Source organism: Augochlora pura, chromosome 11 (assembly GCF_028453695.1).
Source record: "Augochlora pura isolate Apur16 chromosome 11, APUR_v2.2.1, whole genome shotgun sequence".
In the NCBI taxonomy this organism is placed as follows: domain Eukaryota; kingdom Metazoa; phylum Arthropoda; class Insecta; order Hymenoptera; family Halictidae; genus Augochlora; species Augochlora pura.
The window spans coordinates 8616048-8643608 of NC_135782.1; the positions used below are offsets into that span (position 1 = coordinate 8616048).

Here is a 27561-nt window from a genome sequence, read left to right on the forward strand (position 1 = left end):
TTATTCCACTCTATTTTATTCTATTTCATTTTATTCTGCTTTATTCTATTCTATTTTATTTCATTTTACTATATTCTATTCTATTCTATTTTATTTTTTTCTACACTACTCTATACTATTTTATTTTTTTCTACTTTATTCTATTATATTCTATTCTATTTTATTATTTTCTACACTATTCTATTCTATTTTATTATTTTCTACACTATTCTATACTATTTTATTTTTTTCTACACTATTCTATTCTACTTTATTTTATTCTACTCTATCCTATTCTATTTTATTTTATTCTACTTTATTTTATTCTACTTTATTCTATTTTATTTTATTCTACTCTATTCTACTTAATTTTATTCTATTATTAACTGCAGTCAATTGTTGTTTTATTTGGTCAGTGATGAACGAAATGGTACGGTAACATTCAAGAAGAACTATTTATTAGATGCAACAATCTTTCCCTTCAGATTTTGGTTAAATAAATAGTACACTGCGCAAGCTTTGTACGATAAAGATGTAAAATGCATGTAAAATTTATACACAATCAAATGCAAAATATGCAAACTACAGACTTTTAAGCAAAATAAAAATTGTTCGCATTTGTTACGATACAGAAGAGGTAGATATACATCTATTCTTTTTCTTAAATATTATAATAAGTCCAAAATGATATACAACAGCATCTTTAAATTATTAAAAAACCTGAGAGTTTTGAATTTAATCTATTTGTTTTATCTTAAATACGTAGAACCCATGGTCTAATCAATATGCACTATATTATGTTGTAGAGTATAGAATGTTAAGAATATTCACCATACACGCACACACATGTATAAAATACTTTTCACAATTATGCTGATACTTTATAATTCTCGTGACGATAAATTAAGAACGGTTTCTCTTTTATGTCGTTAATTGGTGACGGCTGTCAAAATTAATTCGTACGCGGAGCATGACCGCTTTAACTGTACTTTAAAATATTTAATAAAATATTTAAGTAAGTAAATATTTAATGTAATGCATTCATCATCATTTCACGTAATACATCAGCTAAATAAAAATGACAAACATCGTATATCTAGTCTTCGAAATATTTGAAAATCACGTGACACGACGGTTTTCACGACTGACTGTACACGTTGCCCGGAATGAGTTTCGTTCATTTGCTGCGACAATACCGTAAGTCACTCGGTAATTGTCGCAAAAATCGACGTTACATGTTTTCAATCATTATAAACACCGCGAGCGATCAGCACGGAATGGCAAATTGGCACAATGAGATAGTAAAGCCGGGACTAAAATATTATAATACGGTGATTTGCCGTGTCGCGAGCTTTTTCCGACCACGTTCGCTTCTACGTACGCTAATAATTCGAATAACATCGTAATTAGAGTTGCGTGAATGTTGCAGCTAATGAGGAATAATGACCGGAGTCCTACTAGGTTTTAATGTCGCCGTATATGCAAATCATTGTCCCGCTTATCGATGATAGATTAAATATGCAAATCGTCACTTCGTAAATGACGGGACCATTACCAGTGTCCACGCTTCGCAATGGCAGTCGGAACAGGTCATTTATAGCGGTGGCCGCGTCCCGTCGTAGCTGGCAGAAGCAAGCTCTCCCGGCCCCGGTGGTTTCGTGAATTTTCATAATGGAATATAGCTGTAGTTCCGAGACCGTATTTTTTTTCCGCAAGTGTATTAATTCTCTTACCTCTGGCCGAACTTCGACGTGCTCCACGGTAAACCCGCGCCGTAATGGCGGTTATTATGATAATCGTTTATTACGAGACGAATAGAAATAAAAATCGCGCCTGAAGCACATTAAATTACGCCGAGCCTCGTTATGTCTATACGTGCATCGATACTACGATTACGAGCTTCTATAGAGCGTGTGCACCGTGAATCGATAACTTTCCCAAAGCTGATTTAAATAATGTACAGTGTGGCAGATTTTAGTCGATCCGCGTTCGCGAATTTTTCAATAGAACCGTTCATTTTCACTCAAGCACGCTGAAGCTGATCAGTGTAAGTCCATTGATCTTAACATTTAGAGAAATAAACATTTTGGAAATTAGCTGTAAATAAGTAACAGTGCCGCTATTAACGCAAAGCACAATTTTTATTATAATATAACATACGAATGAACTCAACTAGAAAAAGAACAAAAGAAAATGTCGATGTCTCTTTTTCTTAGAGAAAATGATTTCCTTGAACAATCTATTGTTCATTGAACTAACCATTGTTTATTTATGAAGAAATCGACTGTATTGATCGATCGACCTGAAGATGTTATGGTAAAGATCTGCTTTTACTACGTAACACATTTTTATTGAAAAGTGTTCATATGAAAATCGTTAATATGAAGTATGATTTAATTTATAAATTACTTAATTATCATACAATTATCCTCTATCAGTCGTCAGATTTTCAACAGGCCTAATTGTACAAAATCATGGTAAAGATGATATAATATATCAAAATAAATATAATTAAATATAATTTTAGGTAAATATAATTTAAAATATCATATACTTTATAACATAATATATGATATTATATAATTAATATTATACAATGTAATTATTAAATATTTATTAATATATACATGAAAGGTTATTGTAATAAAAAGCGCAAAAAATGTGAATATAAACAGTATTAATATTCATATAAATAAAAATAAAAATGTACTTAAACCAAGGAATGAAGAAGATGCTTGAGCAACGAAGTTTCTTTAACAAATTATTTTAATTAACGAATTACGTTGCTAAAAATTATGAAATAATAAATCTGGAAGCTGTTACACGATCGACAGTGTTTAATAATGTTTCTCACATTCGGTCTTCGCGTTCGTCAACATGCAAATTAAATGCGACAATAAGGAAATGTACAATAACTCTTCAAGTTTGCGAACGAGCTCGTTGACAGTCCAAACGAGAAAGCTGGGCGAACGTTCTCCCCCAACGGAGAGACCCAAATAGAAATACATCAAAATCGATCTCGCAAATAGCTATACTTGCGCATAGGCAACACCCAGTATAATGAAGAGGGTCGTGCACGGCCTATAGAAAGGACCGTCCGAAATACGCGAGGGCAGCCCACGGGCCGAAATTATGCTTCGATTATGGTGGTGGTGGCCGGGGGAGAGAGGCAGAGGAGAGCCGCAGGTGGGAGGCATAACTCGGCTAAGCAGCTCCGCACAAGTCACCTCCATCCCTCTTTGCACGTGATCCATGCCGCTCTCTTCCCTTTCCTCTGCTCTCTTTTTATTTCACCTTTCTTTTTACCCTAGACTCCCTCCCTCCCCGCCCTCTCGCCCCTGCCGCTTTTTCTTCTTGCCTTTTCGTCCGGATTCCCTCCGCCGGTGCCTGCCCCCCCCCCCCCCATCCCCCCTCCCCCTCGCATATACGTGTGCAAGCGGTGCGAGGACCGCGCGGCCGTGTCTTCGTGCCCGAAAATCAGGGCCCCCGATAAGCAAACACTCCGCCGCGCCGCTCTATTATTAAACTATAAAATCGAAAGGTTCCCAATGGCGCAGAACCGTATCGCGGAGAGAGCCGCCCGGGCGCTTCGGGATTTGACAGTCGATCGAACGCGATACGAGGCGGTCTCCGCCGGACGCTCGGTCCAACCTGCGCGGCTTGATTGAGACGTCCCGGATGAAACGAACGCGGAATATTCGATCGGATTTTCGACCGAAAGCTGCGGTGTCGATCGGGTGGTTCGATGCATGCAAATGCAATCGATCCACGGAGATCGGGTTTTTTTTACCAAAGATACGTGGCGTAAAATGCTATTTCGCTGCGATTCAGAATTCGACGTCGTTTAGTTAAACGGTGATTTGAATGATAAGTGATTCGTTATTTGAGAGATTGAATAAACGATAAAAATAATTGTTTGTTATTTATATAGACCTAAATAAATATACAGCTTAATGATAATGAATGAAAAATAAATATTTATGAAAACGTGACCTGCAATGAAAGTAGAATATACATATTATTTACTTTTCACTTAAATTTAAATAAAAAAATCATATTTTATTTGTGAAACTAATTTTAATGTTACATAATTATAAATATTGTATAATATGTAGTAGATGAAAGAGAAAATAAAATTATTTGTCATTTGTTTCTTTTCTAAAATTCCACGACAAAATAATATTTTATCTGCAAATAAGAAGTAGTAAATTAATTATTTGTGAAATTATTTAAATGATTTTTTGTATTATTTGTACTGCACTTTCGGTTGTTCTTTACGATCACCATAATCAAACTCACCCTAATATGGTGTCCCGTTTCATTAGATTGCTGTGTGGCACGTTAGCATTTTTGCAGACATAGTGTAAAAATTTACTAGAACAGTTTCAAGTATATAAATTAAAAAAGCAACGTCTAAACGAATTTAATTACATAACATTGAAAATTACATAAACATTTAATTGATACTTTATTTATCGATAGTTTTTAGACAGTTATTTCAAAATTCAAGATCAACGGTTAAGAATTTCTTAAAAAACTGTACAAAAGCTACAACAATGTCATTCATTAAACAATTTATATATCTTTTATCTTTTATTGCCTGCTTATGGTTTCTTGAGCAGTTAAACATTGATAACAAAGGAACAGAATTACATTCTAAAATTAAAGACATTAGAATATACATTTCACCCTTATGTACTATAACGACATAAAGGAAACTAATAATATATTAGGGTTTTTGAATGAATACATTAATTGTACACCAATATACAAACTGTGATAAAGTATTACAGTGTATTACAGTATTACAAGTGTATTAAAATATATCGAAAATTTGCATCACTAGAGTGCATTTATATTACAAAGCCAAGTAATTAATACATAGGCGGAACAATTTTTTTCAAAGTGTATGAAACTGTCTTAGTTGTTTCAAGAAGTTAGAGGGATTAATTTATTAATATATAAATATGCTGAAAACTGACAAAAACTGATGCTTTTATATTTATGCAATTACTGTAAATACATAAGGTAAATATAAATATTTAAATCAAATATGTATATATATAATTTAAATACAAGTGTATAAATTAAATATGAACACATAAGTTATAGTTGAGAATATTGTTATTAGTAGCAAGTACGAGGTAATAAACGCACGGAACGCATCACACGAGGTGAAGAATGTGGATGACTTAATTTAGTGAGTGAACGGATGACTAAGGCGAGGCGAAACTATAATGAAGTACAAAAATAAAAAAAGAAAGATCACGATTAGATGTAACTAATGCCACGCCATTGCACCACTCGATCTTTCGTAGCTCATTCTTTCGCCGGCGTATCCTGGTCACGCCCTTGTTCAAACGTCGGCGCCCCTAAGATGATTATAACATCATCCTGCTGAAAATCTACAAGCTCGTTATACCGCGCGTAGAACAATGATCCCCCCCTCTACTAATTCTCGTGCGCAGCTCATTATATCGGTGCGGTTCAATCTTCTGAATTAAATTCGACCGAAATAGTTATGCGGTGACAAAAGAAGACTTTTCTATAAGTCGATCTTATATTATACAACTATATTCAATGGTGGTATTATTTTCCTGCTAGGGTTTCTAATTATTTTAGCTAGCTGGAAATAAAATTGTCTTGAAAGGAGCACCATAAATAATTAGAGACTCTATTCTACCAAATGCAACAAGTGTCAGCAAATGCAACAACTGTCAGCAGATATGCAATGACAAATAGATGAGTTGGAATCGTAATGCCGTAAGATAATTTTTCTTATTCCGAGAAGAAAAGAAGTGTTATTGTTTATTGACAAAACTTATTGTTAAGATAATTTAGAGCTAAATTAATGTATAACAAGCTTATCATTTATTTGGCTTTTCTCATTAACATTTTAGTATGTATAAATTTGTATTTATTGGTATATATTTGTTTGCATTTAAAATTATATTAATTTTTCCAGTTTAATAAAAGTTAGATATTTCTTTTCATAGTTTCATCGTATGCTTATTATAGGAATTAATGATAAACTTTTTGCATTACTGAAGCATGCATGATCAGAACTTTAAGCGACAATAACTCGTGAGTGAAAACATGTGACACGCCGGTGTTCTTTCTCGCAACCATAAATAATGTGTCGGTGAATTCTTGTGATCCAATTCGTGTGAACTTTCATTTGATGGTTCTGGGTCTCTTCTCGGACAATTTCACCGTTTTCTCACAGCTCGGGAATTCATTTTTATCGTAATAATTATTAAATGTCAATTTATAACTTTATTATTATGAAATAGTTGTTTAATTAAAAGTCAATTTAAAGTTTAAAGTAATTAACTTGTTGTCTAAAGAAATGCTATTGTATTTTATAATTAGACAAATATATTTAATTGTAATAAACAATATAATTGCAATGCTTTAGACAACGAATTCTTCGAGAGAAACAAATCGAGTAAATTTATTATAAAATTTGAATTCGAAATTGATTGAAACTAGATTTTCTTAGGAACATTGTAAAAGAGGCTCAGATTATTATGATATATTTCATGTATTATATTAGAATTAGGAATATGGGTTAGATTGACTACAATAGAATTCATTGAAATTGTATGACTGGTTTAAAAATTGGGGGTAATGCCAGTTGAGAATTTAAATTGAATATCATATTAATTATTCTTTATTTGTGTAAGTAGATTTTATTAGAAAAATTGTAAAAGAGGTACAAAGTAGTATGGTATATTTTATGCATTGTACAGAATTACGAATATGAATCACGATCGACATTTATTTATAATAATCAGTCGATTGATCCGACACGGTCATCACGACGATTAATCGATTGATTCGATCTATAAATATAACTGTAAACGTAATCGTACAAGCACTGATGCATCCTTCTCGCTAAAGAAAATAAGGGATAAAATTAATTAAGGAAAGCGACACATTCAAGGCTCATCGATTATCCGGTAAAGACGTTACCTGTCACCTAGACCTTAACCATGGCATCGTAATGGAACATTCCCTGCACTATGCGCGCCCTGTCTATTCTAAAACAGCATTGTGCTGGCTGTAACCTATCCAATGCAAGAATTACAGCGGACCTAAGATAGATGTTCATTGCTACCACCAGTAAATTACGAGTTGTGAAGCTTATGGCTTGTTTGAGGTCTATCATTGGACACGGTCCCATCATCGGTCGTCGAAGCTTTCACCTGAGATTGCCGTAGAATTGCGGGCACTAAAACTCGGCACGGCAAATATATTCCGTTGTAAAATGGTCGTGGTAATTGACCACCCCTAATCCAGACCGGCAATTTTACACGGTCCAAGCAAACAAACATAACTGTACGTAGCCACCATAGACGAGAGTACCCGGCAAGACCATAACGACAGTCGCCGGTGCCTCTTCCGCTCGAAATTCTTCTTAACTACTTAATCCTTGTTAACCAGTTAATCTCGCGGACCTGAAACCGCTGTAAATTGCAGGTGTGCATAATGCGAAATTGGTAGGAAACGCTACCTCCGCGGCATAGCAATTATCACGTATGGCGAACTTGTCGTCGTGCATTCTGTTTTAATTCAAATTCAGATTTATGCATTCGTCAGGGAAAAACAATTTGTGGAAACAAAATTCTACGCGAAGCGATTATATTCTCGCGAGTGGAAACATGGAACTTGCGGTGTTCATTCTTCCAGCCACAGAATTTATTGTGAATTTGTTTGTGGATAAGGCAAATGGTGGTTTTATAAATATATTTCTCGTGATCGAGGTGAACGTTTATAGCTTATATTCATCTTTATTCAGCCTAATCTTTTCACTTCTGTAGCAACTTCTGCAGAATCGTGTTAATTTCATTACATTTCAATTCAAGTTTGAAATTCGATTACATAACCTGAAATTTTGGAGTTAATGCAATTGATAATTATTTTAATTATGAGTGCAGCTCAAATACTCCTTCGAAAAAAACTCCTTCCTGCAAAATTTACTCCTTCTCGCAATAATTTCAGTTAAAAATAGTATATTGGAAATAATATTGAAAGTTAAAAATTATGTGATAGCATTCTTAATGTTGTCTAATTTATTTACAAAAATATAAAAAGAATTTAGTCTATTTATAATGATAATTAATAACCATTATTTTCTTTTTAATTGTAAAATTGTTGGAAACAGGATTTATTTGCACTTTTATCATTATTGCATACTTTTAATATCGTAAGGATATCTATATAAATTTAATTTTTAGTGCTGAGATTTGTAAATTGAGGTATTCTAATATGTTTGATAGTTAAACCTAACATAATACGTTTTTAACGAAATTATCAACTGCCCGGCTAGCTCAGTCGGTAGAGCATGAGACTCTTAATCTCAGGGTCGTGGGTTCGAGCCCCACGTTGGGCGACATTTCTTTTTTATTTTTTTAACATTTTATCTGAACGATAATCATTTTTTCATACAAGTATAATTAGACACTTGTGATACGCTATTAATAACTTGCAACGTCTATACATAATCTCTGTACTTAATTAGGTATTGTGAATAGAACTATCTATTTCTAACTATATATATTCCTATTTTGGAGTATAATTGCTCCATCTATATTTCGGAATAATATTATTATACCGAGAAGTAATTGTGCAGTTACTTTGTTAATCGACTGAGAAGTACAATACGAAACATTGCGAAAGTGAATTATAATCATAAAAACTATGGAAGCCTCGTCGCACCGAAATGTTTAAGGAAATTCTTAACACTGATTTGAAGATATCGTATTTATATCTTTACATTAGTTAAGCATTCTAATTTATTCATTATTCTATCGCAATGTAGAACAGTTTTGATAACATTCAATTTCTATTTTAGTTCGTATTTTTGTCCCTTATCTAGGGTATGGTATATAAGCGTATCAGAGGAGCTAAAAATACATTTTGAAATGTGGGTGCATTCAGCCATAATTTATTTCATTGTCGCTTAATACAAATGTTATGACATGAGTCAAGCCACGGAATTTGAGAACCGTCTTATGTTGCGGCCCGAAATTACGAAGTTAAAAATATCAATTTACCGACGGACAATGCCTAATGTAACAAAAATAAATACAAATTATTGCATTTATATTGAACGATAATGAATTAAATAAATACTTAAGAAAATACTCACATCTCGTGAAAAAATGGAGAACATTAATTTTTCGGAACTATTTTTAGCGTAATAATTACGTTGATTGTTTACAGAACGCTTTATTCTCATTTAGAAGATCATCGAATTAAAAAAAATTTATTGTTTATATATGTAACATATAATGTGTTTTATTAAAACTTCTAATTTAAGTTCAATTAATTACTACCAAATTATAGGCAAAAAATTGTAAACAGTAACTGCTCAGAATTTTCAATAACTCTTCTAAAGCGATAATAATATCACTAGAGTAACTTGCACAATAACAATACCAGTGAGCAGTATTAATAAACAGTCTAAATCAGAATGTTACCTTATACAGTATTAATAACATAACCCAAGTGACAGAAGAAGTAGCAAGAAAATAGTCATTAGATAAACAGAAAATTATTTAATATTGCTTATCATCGACTCTATTCTTTATTCGACACTGACAACAATTTTCGAAAGAATAAAAATTTATTCGAATAAGATTTTATTGGAACAAAATTTTATTCGAATAACTATTTATTCGTATGGAAATTCATACGGAAAACAATCTATTTGAATAAAAATGACGGAACATAAAGCGTATTTTTCATAGTTCGTGAATTTATTTCTTCCATATACCCTTTTTCAAATTGGAATTCAAATTGTCAAATTCTGTAAAAGCAGTTGGAATTTAAAATTACGTAAAAACAAAACTAGCAAAAAATTACACGTATTCGAATGATTTTAGAATTTCCATTCGAATGATTTTAGAATTTCCATTCAAATAACTTATTCAAATAATTATAGAATTTCTATTCGAATAATTATGGAATTTATATTCGAATATCTTATTTGAATAGAAATTCTTATTCGAATACTTTTACGATCTTTATCCGAATTCCTTATTCGGACAACATGCGAACAATTTATTCGAACAAAAAATTATTCAATTGAACAGACACAATAATTTATGACGAATACCGAATAATCGTTGTTCGAATAATTATTAATTGGAAAGAATTTGAATGGCGCCAAACTTTACTCGACAATCAAGCTTTGAAACCCAATCCCTGGAGATGCTTCTGTCTCATCCCTTCTATAAATAACCTTAACCGTTCACCTTTTTTTCCCCGACGCAGACTTTCACCTCTCTATCATTTACTCATTTAGTGCTTTCTTATTGCAATTTAGTGTGCAATGCAGACATATCAATTATTACCGTCGCACAAGAACCGAATGCCGCGACCATAAAATTGATATCGCGGCTCGGGAATTACATGTTACCCGTGTGTTACCGTTCCCCCACCGACAGAAAAGCGCGCGGAGTGTGTGTGTGTGTGTGTGCGTGGGGGGCGGGAGGGAGGGAAAGGCAAGAACCGCGGAATTAAGCTTTTAGATTGAAGCTTTCAATGCTTGACTTTATGTCAGCCCGTGGCCACGCGTTTAAAAAGGGAACATAGTCGACGTAATTGCCCGGCCGTCATTTGACAGAAAATGAAGCTTCTGATGAAGGGGAGGTCCGGACAGCGTGAATGAAAGCAGCTGTTCGCAAAAAAAAAGTCCTGGAACGCCGTCCGGTTCGATATATTTAAGTCGGTGTTAAAAGATAAGATCGACGCGCCTGACCGATCACCGCAGAGATCACCGGTGATCGAGGATCGGCCGCCGATCGCCCTCGATCACTCTCCTATTCTCGGTCTCCTTATTATTTTATTGCCCGCCGTCTATATTTCTTTTGCCACCCCGCGCTCGCCGTCCAAACGTTTTACTCGTGTTAATCGGCGACGAGTCTTATTGAATCGATCGCTGAAATTCAATTAGAATCGAACAACAAAAAATGACGGCGTACTACGTCAGCCTAGAGTACAAGGGATATTTATTGGAATTTGTTATATTTGGGAGCTTTCGAACAATTGTTTTTGTTACGACGCGCGACGAATTTTATTTAACGAATAATGTTATAACAATAGCTGCGTGAATGTTATGCTTGCGAAAGTTACATAAATCTAGGGTGTGTTTTATTTGTTTTATTGGAACTTTTTTTTATGAACGTTCTGAAAGAATTTTTTTATATAGAACTTTTAATGGATCGATTTTAAATTGAGAATATTTATTGAAGCAGTTTCTAAGAATTTCATTATTACTGATATTTTTGAGATTTTTTAGATCTTCGTCTGACTTACGTTTCTTACAATTAATTTATATAATATACTGTTACGTACGTAATACATTCTATTATTATAATACAATATATTGTGTTCATTATCATTTTCTATTACTATTTATAATTTTTTAATAAAACATTTAAGGGCATATATTGATAAAACATTGACTTATACATGTAATATTACAATATCATATATATAATCTCGTTCCTCTTTTAATAATTTTAATCAATATACATAATACAAAGATATTCTGAAATTCCTCCAATATTTATCCAGTTCTGTTTTCAAGCCAACCATTTTTATAAAAAAAAAAAATGTGTAATTTGAAAATGTGAATTTTTTCCGAAACTACGAAAGAACAGTATAATTTTCTGAAAAATTTCATCTCGGCTGGTTTCAAGTTTTTCATTTTTACCATTGATACACGGTGTTCGATGTTCGAACAATAAATTCCTGCGTAGCGGGATTCGTGGTGCTAGGCGGTGGCGTAGGTGGGAACATTTAACTCTTAATTTATGAATGGACGTTTGGTTCGCGGTGTAAAGCTTGTAGACACGTGAACTGCAATTTCTCGATGCTGAGCAATTTCATTCGCCCGCGTCGATTCCATAGTATTCGTTGATTAAATGGTAACATTAAGACGGGTCTAGACAACCCACCCGGCTTATCTATCAAGCTAGACGAACGTATATTTACGCCCACCGGCTGAATTTCGCCTCGAATATGTATTTATAGGACCGGTATATTAAGTTACTTTAAGCTGGTATAAATCGTCGGCTTTTAATCGCTAATGCGAAGTACGAGTATTTAATTTCTAATCTCGCTAGTTTCCATTACTGTGCGATGATTAAAAAACGGAGGAGTTATTTTCTGGTCAATTTACTCCCAACCTGAATCGATTTCACGTTCGTTTAACACGTTATGAATTACCCAAAGCACGTTAACTGTAAACATTATTTACTGTACTACGAACTTCGATAATAGCTTCTTTTACGACGTTCATTAGATCTTCTTGATCTTCGTTTACGAGGAAGTTATAGATTGCAAAACTAGTTTAGCGAACATACGAAGTTGTACTTGAAAATATTTAATGTCCAGAGGGTAACACGATTATCGTATTGAAATAAAAATATGTATTCTGACGGGTTAATTATAAAGTTGTAATAGCATTTTTTAGTAATTAAACTGATTATATTCCGGGAAAGATTGTTGAAAGTAGAAGACTATATTTTAAGAAAATATAAAATTCAATCGATTGAATATGAAACAAGATTTGACGCTTTTTAAAAGATTTGTACATTTAAATTGCCGAGGTCTATAAAATTGCCGGGGTCTATAGACTTAGATAAAAAAAAGGTTAAAAAACGGGACTATTTATTTTCTGTTATCATTCTAAACCATTAACAAAATTTAAAAAAGCGTTCCAGTAATTGCCTAGTAGTTTGATTCCTTTATCATTAACAAGAACTTCGAGTCATTCAGTTCAATTCTAAGCAAGCTGTCGTGATTCAAAAATTGTCGAAATATTAATAGTAGTCACCGTAGTTCTTACACAAACAAATTACTGCACATTTTTATTACCGAAGAGTTTCGCATATTTTCTGGCAAAATCTTTCGAGCATAATAGCCCGGCCAGGCCACCGTATAATTGCACGGTTTAATTGTGCAACAATGGGATATATCGGTCGCGCGAAACAATCGGTTATCTTCGGGAGTAATCTGACTAATTGCAATCGGTAGCCTTAAGTAATCAGTGATGGAGTATCGGTGGTTTATAATTTCGTGCGCCACTCGAAGCTTAATATTTTCGTGGGATACCGCAACTTCTCTACCGACGGATGTTCACGTGAATAATTGACACGTCAGCGTAGAATTGATGAAGTATCATTACTGGGCCAGTCTTGCCGGCGTCCACCGCCAAGCGGCACGTTTTAAACATTCGCGTCAAGCCGGCTTAATCCGATCGTTTCTGTTGGTCGCGACATTAATTTGACTGAAATTGCCACGTGTACGATTCACTATAAATGAGCGCCAGATGAGGATCGATCGGTGTTACATGCAACGAATTAATAGTATATTATACCGCGATTCGTACCGCGGGCTTAACCAGGTTACTGAGTAATAATATTTTTCAATTCCGCCAATAAGACCAGAACCCTTTTGATACGTATCGCGCTAAATGAAAAATTAGATAATTATACCGTGCTTCCTTCTACGGGGTGCAAATTTTACGTATCAGTTCCATTCGATATGTTTCTTCGCTTAAGAATTTTAATGGCTCTAAAATAATAGAGCGATCGGCCTGGTATTATTATACCGTTGGACTTCAGCTAATTATTTTTATCATAAATGTGTAATGTATATCAATTCATATAATTGATATAATATATCGATGCAATAAAGGGAATATGCATTTTTAAATACTTCACTATTATTCTACTAATAACTTGAAAACTATTCTTGTTTTTCTTTATGTTTTTCATGATTAGATTGTCCAAATTTTTCTATAGATGACAACACAGAAAAACGCTACTATTTATTGGTTAAATTTCTATACAATATTTCTTTTAATGATTAGCGATGTTATTAACCCTTTGTGTTGAAACCACTTTAACTCTAAATTCAAAATAGTTCTTCTCAAATACAGTACTTAAGGGTACTATAAGGGTAGTTATTAAATTGAATGTACATATTATAACGAAGAACATAACGCATTGTTTTATTCAGTGCATGCGTGAAATAAAAAGATAGATAAAATAAAGAAATAATAAATAAATTAGAAAACAATGACACTAATATTTTCATTGACGTGATATACATTCTTATCTTATATTAACAAAGTTTACTACACTCAAGAATATGTTTCTAATTTAATATATTATAGAGGACAAAGATCCTATGGTTTAAAATGGAAGACTGCTCAAAACTTCGGAAAAATCTATTTACTATGCTTAATCGTTTATCCCATATACCCATTAGTCTACATTAAGATCATTGACAGATACTATTCAACGAAACGACACTGAACACTCTTATTTATAGCATATTTAAACCCTAATTTTCCGACTTTTACCCTAGGCTCGTTTTATGATGTTTCCACTAATTAAAATCTGTTTCCATTTCCATTTGGAAAGTCGTAAACGATGGAACAAGATTTTATGGATTTACTGTACATCGTGGCGTCCGACTAATTGTACAAAATTGACTGGGCTTTTGTAGTCGCAATGTCTAGGCCCTCAAAGTTACAAGAAAACGGAGTAAAACATCGATTAACATTATGAATCCCTTGTATGAAAATGGCGACGCTAAAGCGTCTACTTGAAATTTCTATAACCAAAATGATCTTCACAGTATCAAAGCTTTTATCCAAACACCATTAAAAGTGGAATTATTGCATAGATCGATAGACTTAAATTTGTAAGCATAATAATCATAAATAATATCAAATGAAAATATTGTGGGTCGGAGGAAATGTTTTTAATTTACAGTTGCAATAGTTTCGAGTACAAAAGGTTAAATATTATTATTATGTTTAAATATATTAATACCTGCTTTTAGTTCACTGTATTCCAGTATGAATGTTAATGTCATACAATGAAATCATTGCATGTAAAATATATTAATTTATTCTTAGAACAGGCACGACTATAAAAGCAAAAAGAATTCGACGTTCCTCTTTAAAATCGTTGAAAAGATCAAGATCGAAAATCTATAAAATTCGTCCATTAGTTATCCAAGAATAAAAAAGAAAATTAAATAAACTTTTCTTCGACATTAGCAAATAATCTGCGACAGTCTATTACAATCTAGATCCCCGAATTCTGCAAAAAGGGCCGCCAAGTCGCGCGGTAGTTAACTCTTTCTGTGAAAATAAGTCGCCGCGAATCGCGCGAGAGATTTCAAAGTGCCGAATGGCCGTGACAGTTTCGGCTCGTAAAGAAGCAAAGAAAGAAAAGGGATCACGTGGTTGGGTATGCGTTCCGAGCCGCGTTAATAGCGACCTTTTCGTGGAAAACTATCTCATCTGGTAGGACAGCGTACAAGCGGCTTCCCGGCCGTGTACAAAGATAAAGAGAAGATACCCTTCATCGAGAGGATCGCGCCGCGGCATCCCCCGGCCGGGTCCTCGACGTTTTCTGGAAGCGTCAAATTTCTACCGTTGTCGAACATCTCGTACGACTTCGGCGGTCCGCCGATAGCAGATAGTGGATACTCGGTTGCACAGGATTTCTCGTGATCGAGGCGAAAAGTGGAGATAGTTCTACGCGCGAGCGACGACAGTTTGTCCATTGTCGGGTGCGGCGCGCCGCGGTGCTTCGCCTCGTCGCCGATCACCTGTGACTCACTTAAACCGACTTCAACCGGCCCCGGGTCACTTAGAGCGCACTTAACCGAGAACGCCTCGTAAATACGGGAGAATACGAGAGCTCGGCCGGCGACAGGAAAAATGACGAAATGGAGCGGTGCATGCTGATAGACCGAGGATGGAACCAGATTTCGGGTTTGGAGATTAGGAGGCGCCACGGTGATCCACATTCTTGCGTTATTGTTAACGCGATACTGAGAGAGCTGCTGGCTTGTTGCTAGGGACCGGATCAAGTATGGTGTAAGCCATGCTGGTCTTTGACGAAACACTGTACTTGCAAATATACTCGAATCTGTATGAGGGGATTCGAAGTTCTTACAAGTACTTTGACAACAGAGCACAGCAATTTTGTATACTCGAACCTCTATGAGAAGATTCAAACCCTTTATAAGTACTTTGACAAAAGAGTACAGTACTTTTAAGTATTTTCGAACCTCTATGAGAAGATTCGAACTCATTATATGTACTTTGACGAAACTGGACAGTACTTTTAAATATACTTGAACTTCTATGGCAAGTTCTCCTTGCAAATAGTTTGACAAAGGAACACAGTACTTGCAAATATACTGGAACCTTTGCGAGAAAGATTCGAACCCCCTATAAGTAGTGCTTCGACAAAGATAACTGTTACAAAATTTTAATTTTCAAGTCTCGGATATTGTTTATAATAGTTTTGAATCTCCGTAACGTGCTAAGTAAATTTTCCAAATCCGAAAGTACAGGTAAACCTCCTATAACCTGGTAGATAAGTCCCTAAAAAATGCCGCGTGGTGTGAAACCGTGTTATATGTATGAGACCCATAGTCAGTATAAAAAGGGTGAATTAATTCTCAACTTAATTTGAATTTAAAATATAAATGTGCGTATAACAGAAATCAAGAAAAGAACAGAAAATATTAGTTTCATTTATTGTAACCTCAATTTAATAAATTTCATCTTCTTCACTACGATATCACCATCACTTTCTGAACATCCTCCTTCATTTAGAAGTTTTGCGCCTCCTGTTCTCTTTAAAAAATTTATTATAAATATTTGTTTGTTTGCTAGTTCCTACAAGGTGACTGTTGATTTTGTGGTACGGAGATAGACAATTTTGCAACTGCCTGTAGAATTGTCTACTTCTTTCAGCATAAGGGTGCTATAGTTTATTATTCATTCCCGTCAATATGTTATGACAAATAAGTTTTTGAATATGTTCAACAAACGCCACATTATTCAGTGGTGCAGAAATATTATTATTTAGTGGTTGCAATGTTATAAAGGGGTTCCCACAATTTAACCCATTGTGTTAAAGCAGATCAGTGTTATAGGATGTCTTGTTGTGTTATAGTTGGATTACCTGCACTCACTTCAGGGTTATGTACTTAAATTTTTGTTATTATCTACTTGAATATCTACTTGAGATTTGATTGATTTTTATAGTAATTGGCACCTATTAAACAAAACTAGATTATTGAAATTCGCTTAGGTTAGTCAGTATACATATATCAAATTTGATCACATGCCTATCTGTCGCTGAATGAAACTTCCAATGTTTAAACTTTATAATGAAAAGGTACTTTATGATTAGACCGCAGGTTTGTATGCAAAATAAAAATAGTCTTCGTTAATTGCAAAATATAGAAACTGTATAGACATTTATTTCTTTTCTTAGTGATATTAATGCATCGTCTGCAATGCTAATATATATGAAATATATAATAATAATAATGTATAATAAAAATATCCAGTCATGTTCTATGGATCAGATTAAAAACGTCACAAACTACTTAACTGACTAACAACGCTGCATAGAGAAGCTTAGTGAGATTTACACTAACCCTTTGCACTCGAAGCCATTTTAATTGTACATCTAAAACAATTTTTCTGATTTACAATATCTCTATTTATTCTATTGAAGTTTGCTATATGCATATGAAATTTAATCTTGCGATTCATACAAAGTCAGATGTTTAACCATTTTTTAGATCTGAACTCTGATAACATGTATACAAATTATTTTGAAACGTGGAATAACAATTTTAGTGGTGTCTCAGTGTCGCCGCTCGAGCGCAAAGGGTTAACACATATTCGTCCGGTAATTTTTTGCATCGTCATTCACACTCTTTAACACCATCTGTAGAAATTACATGGTCTATATAAAAATAACGTAACTAGTTAAAAATCATATATCTTTCAGTAATGGTTATAATTATCTCTGTTCGGTAAAAATTAGAATTTCATTTATTTAGAATTCAAAGAACAAAAATCAATTGTTTTCTGTAATATACAAACGAGAAATTTTCGACATTTCGCTATCGTTTGCGAAATGACTAATTTTCGTTATGCGGGCGAATACGTGTTAATTGAACTTGACGGACATATAAATATTAATTCTAGGATCTGCGCACAGAAGGTCGGATTTGAAATCTTCGACAGTTAGAGGTGTAATGCGCGCGGAATGTCGCCTTCCTGTCTAAAGTTTGTAGGCTGGGAGTTCCTGTTTCCGATGAGGATAGGTCGCGATGCAGGGTCAATAGTATACCACACCATTTGAACGACGAGAATAGTTCAACGTCTGTAATGTTGGTCATGCCTCGTGACCCTAATTTCTTAACACTGAAACTACCGTGCCAATCGAAACGACTAATTCTCTTTACCTGAAATCCCTGATATTGTAAGCATATTTTTATCAGAAATTTCTTCACGAATCTCTGATAGAAATTCTACGAAGTTTTTATAAATACATTTTGGACATTGTTGTAAAATGGTGTGAATAATACGCATCTGTACCTCGGTTTACAAATAGTATGCCACGTAGTATTTATTTTACATTTTATTTTAATAAAAATCAAGCAAAAACACAGTCTGCGAGTATAAAAACGAAAATATTGCGAATAGAAGCTGCTATAAGTTTTATAAATACATATTCATTTCACACAGTTTAACCAAAAATAATTATGGCATTTCACTGTCGCTACTTTTATTTAAAACAATCGACCTTGTCGTATTAATTAGTGAAACTCAACGTTTCGTCGCTTAATATATTCTGAAGTTTGACTTTATTTTCCTTGTTAATGAAATTACTAAATCAACATTTTCATTTGCTAAGTTTGCATTTAGCCGATACTCGTTGCAACCGATTAACATTGCAATTTCATTAAATTTTGTTGAAATTCGAAGGCTCGTTGAAAATTTCGATAAATGCCTATAACAGCATTTTCCAATTCCCTAATTTAAGAACTTTACAAAGATTTATTGGCAGCGCGAATTCAAGTCGCATAAATTAATTACACATTATATTATAAAATAAATTAGTTACAATTAATCGCGTAAAAAGTGACGCGTTAATTAAGGAACGGGTATGCATATTAATATAGCCCAGTTCAATGTTAGCTGTGCTGAAACTTGACTACATCATAAGATTATTTCAACGATTAACCCTTAATTAGGCGCATTAAGAAAATCACCCAATTAGGCGCATGGAGTCTTAAATAACTCCAAAAAAACATTGGGAAAGGAGTATCAAAAAGGAATAAAACTTAATGGTAAATACTTACTGTAACCCTGTGGCCCTGACCCCATGCGCCTAATTAAGGGTTAAACCTAGGTAATGCATTCGCATGCGTAACAGTCTAATAATATTGAATACACGTGCGCGCGTCGTAGGTTTTACTTTTCGAAATATTCGATGCTAAAATTCTGTTCTGATCGTGCTACGGATAGGGCCGGGATCGTGCTAAAACACACATGTTATCTAAATATGTTTCCAGTAAACATCTCTAGGAAGTAACGATAACAATGTTGATATCGATGTGACGTAACAATTTGCCATCAGTTATGCGGAGTTCATAGCGTCCCACTAAGAGACCATTATCGCGAGAATGCTCTTCTTCTACAATGTGATGAAAATGTCACCGTAATATGAAAGATTTTAAATTCCAAATTCATTCACCATCCAACATTTCCAATTTCGTATTACTTGAATATTGTAAAACATAATTATTTCTGACACTTAACAAGTTCCGTGATATAAATACGATAGGCTCTCTGTTATCCGAATTTATGATATCTGAATTGTTTATCATCCAGTTAATGTTTGAAAAGTTATATTCAACAGAAAATAAAAGACGATTTTTTTAATCCTTGAAATAAAAAGGTTTCTTAACATTTCTCTGGTGTCCTTAAAATCTTGTGCTCGCAGAACTCCTGTTATTTCTTCGGAAAATATTGAATCATCCCTGTATTTAGTTCACTAATTGTAATTTCAATTTCATTGATGATGGTAATTTATGGATTTTTACAGACAATGAATATACTCTATTATATATTTAAAAGGTTTTCGTTGGAGTTGGTAGATTGTATTACATTAACCCTTTGCACTCGAGTGGTGACTCTGAGGCACCGCTAAAATAGTTAGATCACGGTCCAAAATAATATTTCTACTATGAAAATTTAGATTTCAAAAATTGTTAAAAGCGTAATGCATGAAATACATTTTGTTATATAAAGGGTTAAGGTTTCTATGTGTTGAGTTGTTCAGCAATTGGATATAAGACTTTTGGTAACTAATTCATCTCGTTCATATATGTTTATTAATTAAGAGAATAATAATCTCTGACAGGCTTACGGAACAAAATTTTGTCAAAAAAATGAAAGTACTTTGCAAACGACAACACTATTTGCTGTATAAACTAGTAAAAACTCAATCTATTGCCTCAATTAACTAATTGTTCTGTTATCCAAATACTCGGATCCATTCAATCGTCCCGGATAACCGTGATTCCACCGAACCATTCGATCCTCTCGTTGTTTACGAGACGGGAACACCGAAATGACCATAATAGAGTCGTAAAGCCGGCGAAGCGTCGAACAGCATCTCTGTATTCTCCGATGTTTAGCATCTCCGATCCTATCGTGGAAATAGCGCGGGAGGCAGCGAACGCGGAAACATTCCAACGGCACAGATTTAAGGGACGACCTTGTTACTGTTTACAGGTACGCTCGGCTGACCTCGATAGAGCTTTCGCTCGTGTCTAAGGAAGAATGAAAAGGAAACGAAGGAGCCGAAGAAAACGAGAACTCAAGCGCGACGCGGCCGATCGCGGCCCCCTGGATTTGCGTTGCAGGTTGGCGTGAACGGACACGCCACGAGACCATCCCGTTGGGCCGAAACAGTGCCGGCGAGGGTAGCCGGAAGAAAAGGAACCGAGGCTGGTGCAGGAAGACGGGCACGAAGACAAAGAGGAACGTCGCAGAAGAATACGCGCAGCACCCAAGAGAGACAACAGAGAGAAACGTACGAGAAACGAAGAAGAACGTAAGGAAAGGTGCAGAGAAGAGAACAGAAAGAAAGCGAGAGGAACGTTGGAAAATATAAGTACAAGAACTTTGGAAAATACGAGCAGGAAGGTTAGAAAAATAAAAAGAAGAACGTACGAAGAATTCGCAAGAATAATCGTTAGAGAAAGTGAGAAGAAAGGCGTGCGAAGAAGAGCATAAAGAAAAATACAAACGAGAAAATAATTAAGAAGAAGAACGTTGGAAATATACATCCGGGAAGGTTGAGAGGATAAGAAACAAGACCTGACCAAACCATACGGCAACGGAACGGTAAAGGAAAGAAGACAGTCGAGGAAGAATAGAAGTCGAAGTGGTTGTAGGTGACGCCGAAGACAGAGTAGAAGAAGTCGCGACGCGTGCGCGTGTGGAGAAGTCGCGATTTCCGAACGCTCTATCTGTTCGCGGGTTTGCAGGTGTTCGCGTGCGTCCTTCGTGGCCTTGTTAACCGCGCTTCCTCTTTCTCTAGATCGCGGACTCCTTTTATCGAGGAGGGATCGGCGGCTTCCTAGCGGCCGCGCGAGGAGCGGCAGGGAAAAATAATAGCGCGCCTCGAGGAAATAGACGAAAAACAGGAGGGGTTGGAGAACTGGTGTACGGAGTAGGGGCGTGCCGGTGAGATCTACGCGAAGAGACAGAGAGACGGGGGAAGAGGGAGATAGGGAAAGAACGGGAAAGAGAGAAAGAGGTCGTGAAAGAAAGAAAGAAAGAGAGAGGGGGAGAGAGAGAGAGAGAAAAAGGGAAGGGGAGAAAGAGAGACACCGGATCGGTGTTAATAAGGGGCGAAAAGATCGAGTGAACGAGCAGTGTAGGGGGAACGGAGCACGTTGACGAGCCACCGAGGAGTAGTGGCAGGACTGACCGGGAAAGAGGAAAACGAAGAGGCGAAGGAGACGAAGAAGAAGAAGAAAGGTGAGACAGAGGAGGTGTAACGAGAGAACAGAGAAAGAGAGGGAAAAGGAGCGAGAAAGATATAGGATCCGGTGGAAGGACGGAGAGACAGTGTTGGCGCGAGGGAGCGAGACGGAAGGCAAGGTAGACCGTGGTAGCGAGAAGTAGCATAGTCGGCGGGAAGGAGAAAAGGAAATAGGGTAGAGAAGAAGAGGCAGCGAGAGACACGCGGAAAGAGCGCGCGCGACGAAGAGGAGAGGACGAGAGGCCGGAAGGAGAAAGAGAGAGAGAGAGAAACGGAGACAGAGAGAGAGAGATTGAGCGAGTGAGAGAGAGAAGGGAGAGAAAGAAAGAGAGAGAGAGGTGAAGGTAGAAAGGAGGGTGGGGAGAGCAGCGCGAAAGAAGAGAGGGAAAAGAAGAGGCGCGTGGTGGTCGTGGTGGCGCGGTAGTGGACGAGAGCGAGCGAGCATCCAGATCTGTCGCGTGCTGCGTCGCTCTGGGATGGGACGGAACCGGGACGACACGGTATGAAGCGGAACGGGACGAAACGGGACGACGGCTACTACTACAACTACGAGGCGGGATGGGATGGATGCTGCGGGCCCGTGTGAGTAGCGAGTCGAGTCGATCCCCGCGCGCTGGTATTGGTTTCACTCTCGGCTGCTGCCGGCCCGTGTGCTGGTGTGTCGGTCTGCTGTTCGATCTCTCTACGAGAGCGAACCGAAGAGCGTGCCCGAACCGAGCCGGAGAAGAGAACCGCGGCACTCGTTCAGTAGTTTCTCGGACGCCGCACCGGCACCATCCGACCTACCAGATAACCCCGGAGTTGCCGGACTACCCCCGACCTCGTAACAACACCGACAGACATCGCGATCGCGGCACTGGATCGTTGGTTCCGAGGAATCCAATAGAAAGAAAGAAGCTCGGGTCAAGATCGATCGTAACCGACCGGTGATCGTTTTGCCAAATTTTCTTCACGCAAGTGTTCACACGTCGTCGTCTTCGTCGTCGTCGTCGTTGTTGTTATTGTTGTTCTTGTCGCTGTTGTTGCCCCATTTTTCTTCCCCACGTCCGGTTGATCGGTGTCGGCGCCGATCGATCGTCTCGCGAAATCGTCCGAGGGTGCGGGATCGTTGGGATCCACCGGCGCGGCGCGGCGGCGGTTCACCCGGTCGACACCGCTTCGAACCGATCGAGTGTCACACGGAGAGCTGCTCGGAGCGGAACATAGTCCTCTCCGGTCTCTCTCCTCGTCCTCTCTCTCCGCGCGGCTCTCTTCTTCTCTTCCTCTCTCTCTGCCGCGGTGGTTGGTTGTCAGCGGAGCATCGCAGTACCACACGGGCATCGCAAGGTGTTTTCCATCGCGGTGACGAACGTGTTCTCCTCTCTCGCCAAGCAAATTGGAGGAGGTCGTTCTGTGTGTTTCGCGCGAGGAAGAAGAAGAAGGAGGAGAAGAAAAAGAAGAAGAAGAAGGAGAATCGCTGGCGGCCGGAAAGCCAGCAGCGCGGGTTTTCGCGAATGTCGTCTACGTGGTCCGCGGTCAGTGGTGAGAAGTGGTGGCAGTGATTCTACCCGCGAATATTTTCGCGAAAGAAACTCCGCGCGTGATTACGACCCTCCGCGACTCCGGAAGGATACGCGGCTCCCACGGCACGCGGCTGCCGGGAGGGAGGGGAGGGCGGTCAGTGAAAGAGGAACAGTGATATAGACAAAGACAAGAGGATACGACCAGGAGGAGGAGGAGGAGGAGGAGGAGGAGGAGGAGGAGGTGGTGGTGGTGGTGGCGGTGATGCTGGGAAGAGAGGGAAAAAGAAAGAGAGAGCGAAACCCGTTAAGGCGGTACGAGTAACGTGTCGGTAGAAGTTCTTGCGATTGATAGAGGGACTAAGAGAGAGGGACAGAGCGAGGCCGACGAAGGTAATCGGTAGCATCAACCTGCGTGCTTGAACAAAACCGATTAAAGACGAGCAAGCGAACGAGCAACGATCCTCTCGCCTCCTATGTCGCTAATGCCGTCGTCCTAGCCGATACCGAATTGTCGCGGCCGATCCTCGTCAAGGATCGTTCGCGGTTGCGACGAGTACCATCGGCGAGATACCACCGGGCAACAGGAAGTCGACGGCGATCCGGTCGCTCGTTTGCATTCAGGATCCATCGAACGTCGCCTCGATGCTACCTCGTAAACCAATTCCGTGGTTTCCTATTTTCGCAAACAAGCCGTTCTGACTGGCGCGATCACGATTCGCGGTTTGACCAAGCGGACGCCGAGCGAGAGCGGTTGTCGTCGTCGGAAAATCGGACGAGGAGGATCGGACGGTTAGTCGCGATCGGAGGGGCTGCCGAGGCGGTCAGCAATAATGCGAGAGTACCGAAAGCGCTGTACATGGACGGTAACAGCGGACCAGCTGCCGCATCCTCGTCGCCTACCGGGAACCGTCCAACAACAGTGTCTCGCGGTGGCACGAATGTAACCGAGGATGAGGTGGACTCCCATTGTAGAGCATAGTCTCCACCTTACCAGCAGCGACTGTCTGCACGACCAATCGAGGAATCGCGTGCCGTGGTTTTGTTGATTCATCGGGGGGCGAACGTGTGGACGCAACCAGCGAAACAAGATCGAAATCATTGGAAGGAACGCGCGCGACCACGGCGACGACGAAAACAAAGACGAAGAAGAAGAGGAGGAGGAAGAGGAGGAAGTGGAACGAGCTAGTCGAGGAACGAGCAAAACGAACGACGGCCGAGGAAAGTGAACGAGATATTAAGGAACGAACAACAAGAAGAAGAGGAAGAAGAAGAAGAAGAAGAAGAAGAAGAAGACGGTGCCGTGTAGATCGGAAGGAGGGCTCGGAAAGGAGTGTGGATGAGACCGTCATGCCCGCTGAGATCGACACGGGCGGGCCAAGGGTGCTGCACTGTGATTACCGTGCCGTCTGCCCGATACCGATCGTAACCTTAGCTTCCGCCGAGTCTTCCCTGCGCCGCGAAAATAGACTCGTTCGACCGTCCATCGTACGCCGACTACCGCCGATCAATCCGACCGAGGATGGACCCGTGAACTGCCGGCCGCATCGTTGCTCCTCCGGCCTCGTCTCGCGGCGAGTCCCCTCCGGATTCAGAGGATCCCGAGAGACCGAGCAGCAGCCCCGCAGCAGCAGCAGGCTCGAGCCTTCCAAGGAGGCCGACGACGAGCCGGAAGCTCGCCGTCCCAAAGACCTTGGCCGGAATGTTTCCTGTCCGGAACAATTGGAGTGCCGGTTGCGCGACACCGCCACCACCACCACCGTCGCCGTCGCTGTCGCCGTCGCCGTCGCCGTCGACGAGCTCCAGGGCCACAGGAGCGTGTCCCCGGTGAAGGACACGAGGCCGAGCCGTAGATATCCGAGGGGTCCGTCGAGGACACGCGACAACGATGTCGGCGATTCGCGGGACGGTGAACGAGGGTGCCACTGCTGCTCGAAACGCGACTTCTCGGCCGAGAACTGGCCGCAGGTTCGGGCCGCGGATCCTGTCCGAATAGGGGAATCACTCTTCTCTAGTCAGTCGAACGAGCCTCGGGCTTGGACGGGCCGGACCTATGAAAAGCTCGTCTCGACCGGCACGCTTCCATCCTTGGCTCCCGAAGAGAGGAACGCGCGGAAGGAGGAGGAGGAGGAGGAGGAAGAAGAAGCGGACGGGGCGAATTCCTGGAGACGCGTGTCGCGCGTAACCAAGGTCGAGGAGACCGATCGCCAAGACCGCGGAGACGACCAAGAGCCCGCGAGGTGTTCCCGGGCCAGAACGAGGAAGAAGAAGAAGAAGAAGAAGAGACGCGAGTGCACGAACATCCGGTCCTCGTACTTTCAGTTGGCCTTTCTCCTGTTCCTCGTCGCGTTCGGCCAGTGCGGTCTCCGTAAATCGAGTGTGTTCAACGGCAGTGCGAAAACGAGCAGCACCGGATTGAGTGTCCTGGCGATCGGCACGGTTATTAGTGCAGTGAGTGCCGCGCCGGTTGATTTAATGGGCGACACCGGCGTCAGAGCTGAACGATCGGCCAATTTGTCCCACATCACCGGCGCGTCCCGAAAGATCCAGATGTACATCAAGAATCGGCATCTACAGATCCTGCCGGACGGCACGGTCAACGGATCCAACGATCACACGTCCGACTACAGTGAGTACACGCGAATCATCTTTATTTTGTTAATTAAGAGCGTTAAGGCAGCGACTAAACGCGAGCAACCGCGAGCCCAAGATCGGACGAAATTCCGAGCCTCTGTGCGATCACGGTCGCGCGAGCGAGCGCGCGCGCGCGCGATCTCGCCACTGCCACTGGAACGATTGACCCTTTTCGTTTTGTTGGGCTCGCACATCCGCATGCCTCGATTCAGGTTTGATCGATGTTCAAGATTGACGTCGCTTGCACACACAGTTTTTCTCTTATTTTTCCGTAGATAGACGCGGGACTTCGTTTTACTCCCTGTTTCTTAATCGATGATTCGAGGTACAGCGTCGCAGGACGAAAAAAAAAAATGAAAAAACCCTGCGATTTGTAAGTGATAAAGGGACCGATTAGCTTGCCAACGCGCGCGCGGTTTATTCCTTTCGGTACGGAAGTTTCTGTTTCCGTCGTGCCGCTTGCTTCTTCGCGTTTTGTCTTTTTTTTTTTTGTTAATTGATCAGTCGAGATAGAGCAACAACCGACAAAGTAGAAATGCTTAGCTTGCGAACTCGCGCGACGTTTAAACCTTTCGAAGCGAAGTGTTCCGTCCGCATGAAATCGCTTGCTCATTCGCGTTTTTGTTAATCGATCGTTCGCGGAACAGCGACATCGCGAAAAATAGAAACATTCCGCGCTGTCCAACGAGGTGTCGAACGATTCATTAGCTCGTAAACTCGCGCGCGATCTAAACCTTTCGCGGAGCGAGGTTTTTCCGTTTGCATAGGTGTCTCTTTTTTGCTGATCGACCAGCGAGGGTACAGCGGCGATAGAAATAATACAAATGATCCGCGATCTCGAGGCGATGAAGGATAGATTAGGCCGCGCAGTTTACGGGGATACATTTTGTTTAAACGCGGCTCGCGTCTGTTTCGCGGGTTCGGTCGAGGCTCGCGCGATCCGAACAAAGAATGAACGGGGACTCCGTCCGAACCAATTGTCATTCAACTCCGTCGTTATAAATTCATAAACGTTCTGTATGCGTTGCGTGTGGATGTGCCACACGGTTTTCCTCGATGCTTCAATGGTTCTCTTGACCATTATCGCCAGGGTTGCTCGTAAAGGCGAGGTATTCTTGAATTCAAATTTCTAGACCTATACGCAAGTGTGTCTAGAACATTTGTTTCTCGAATCAACACTCGACCAGCTGTTCTCTGTATATTCTTTTACTGTCGGATGTTACTGTGTTCTTGCTCTTGGCAGCATTTGTTTAAATTAAGAGGGGGGAAAAATAAGACGCGAACGTTTTTAGTTTATTCGTATTTCGTTCGTGTTTAATTAATAAACTGCGGATTTTATACCTCTTTCTGGGAAAAATTAATTCGTCAAACAAGTGGATACGTTTCAAGAATTTAGAAACAATCCGTTGCATTATTCTTTGAGTCAATAAGATAATTAAAGTATGAAAGAAAGGTCAGCTCTCGTAATCGATGCAGCCAATGTTTATTTTCCATAGAAATCCGCAGTCCATTAATTAACAACTCCACGATAGCCAAAA

General features: G+C 39.1%; 1 protein-coding gene, 1 long non-coding RNA gene and 1 other non-coding gene across 3 annotated transcripts in view; all 3 read left to right on the plus strand.

The window, feature by feature from the left end:
• Positions 1-23592, plus strand: part of LOC144477109 (uncharacterized) — a 131872-nt gene extending 108280 nt beyond the window's left edge. Inside the window, exon 3 of the long non-coding RNA XR_013495135.1 lies at positions 20633-23592. This is a non-coding gene — a long non-coding RNA (uncharacterized LOC144477109). The remainder of the gene's footprint in view (positions 1-20632) is intronic.
• On the plus strand, positions 8302-8374 carry Trnak-cuu (transfer RNA lysine (anticodon CUU)). Its single transcript has one exon. It is a non-coding gene; the product is annotated as a tRNA-Lys (tRNA).
• Positions 23593-23665: 73 nt separating the features above from the next.
• The window catches only part of LOC144476760 (uncharacterized), a 211341-nt gene continuing 207445 nt past the window's right edge, over positions 23666-27561 (plus strand). The window contains exon 1 of the mRNA XM_078193950.1: positions 23666-26018. Within this exon, the coding sequence (XP_078050076.1) occupies positions 24740-26018 (1279 nt within the window). The 5' untranslated portion in view covers positions 23666-24739. The remainder of the gene's footprint in view (positions 26019-27561) is intronic.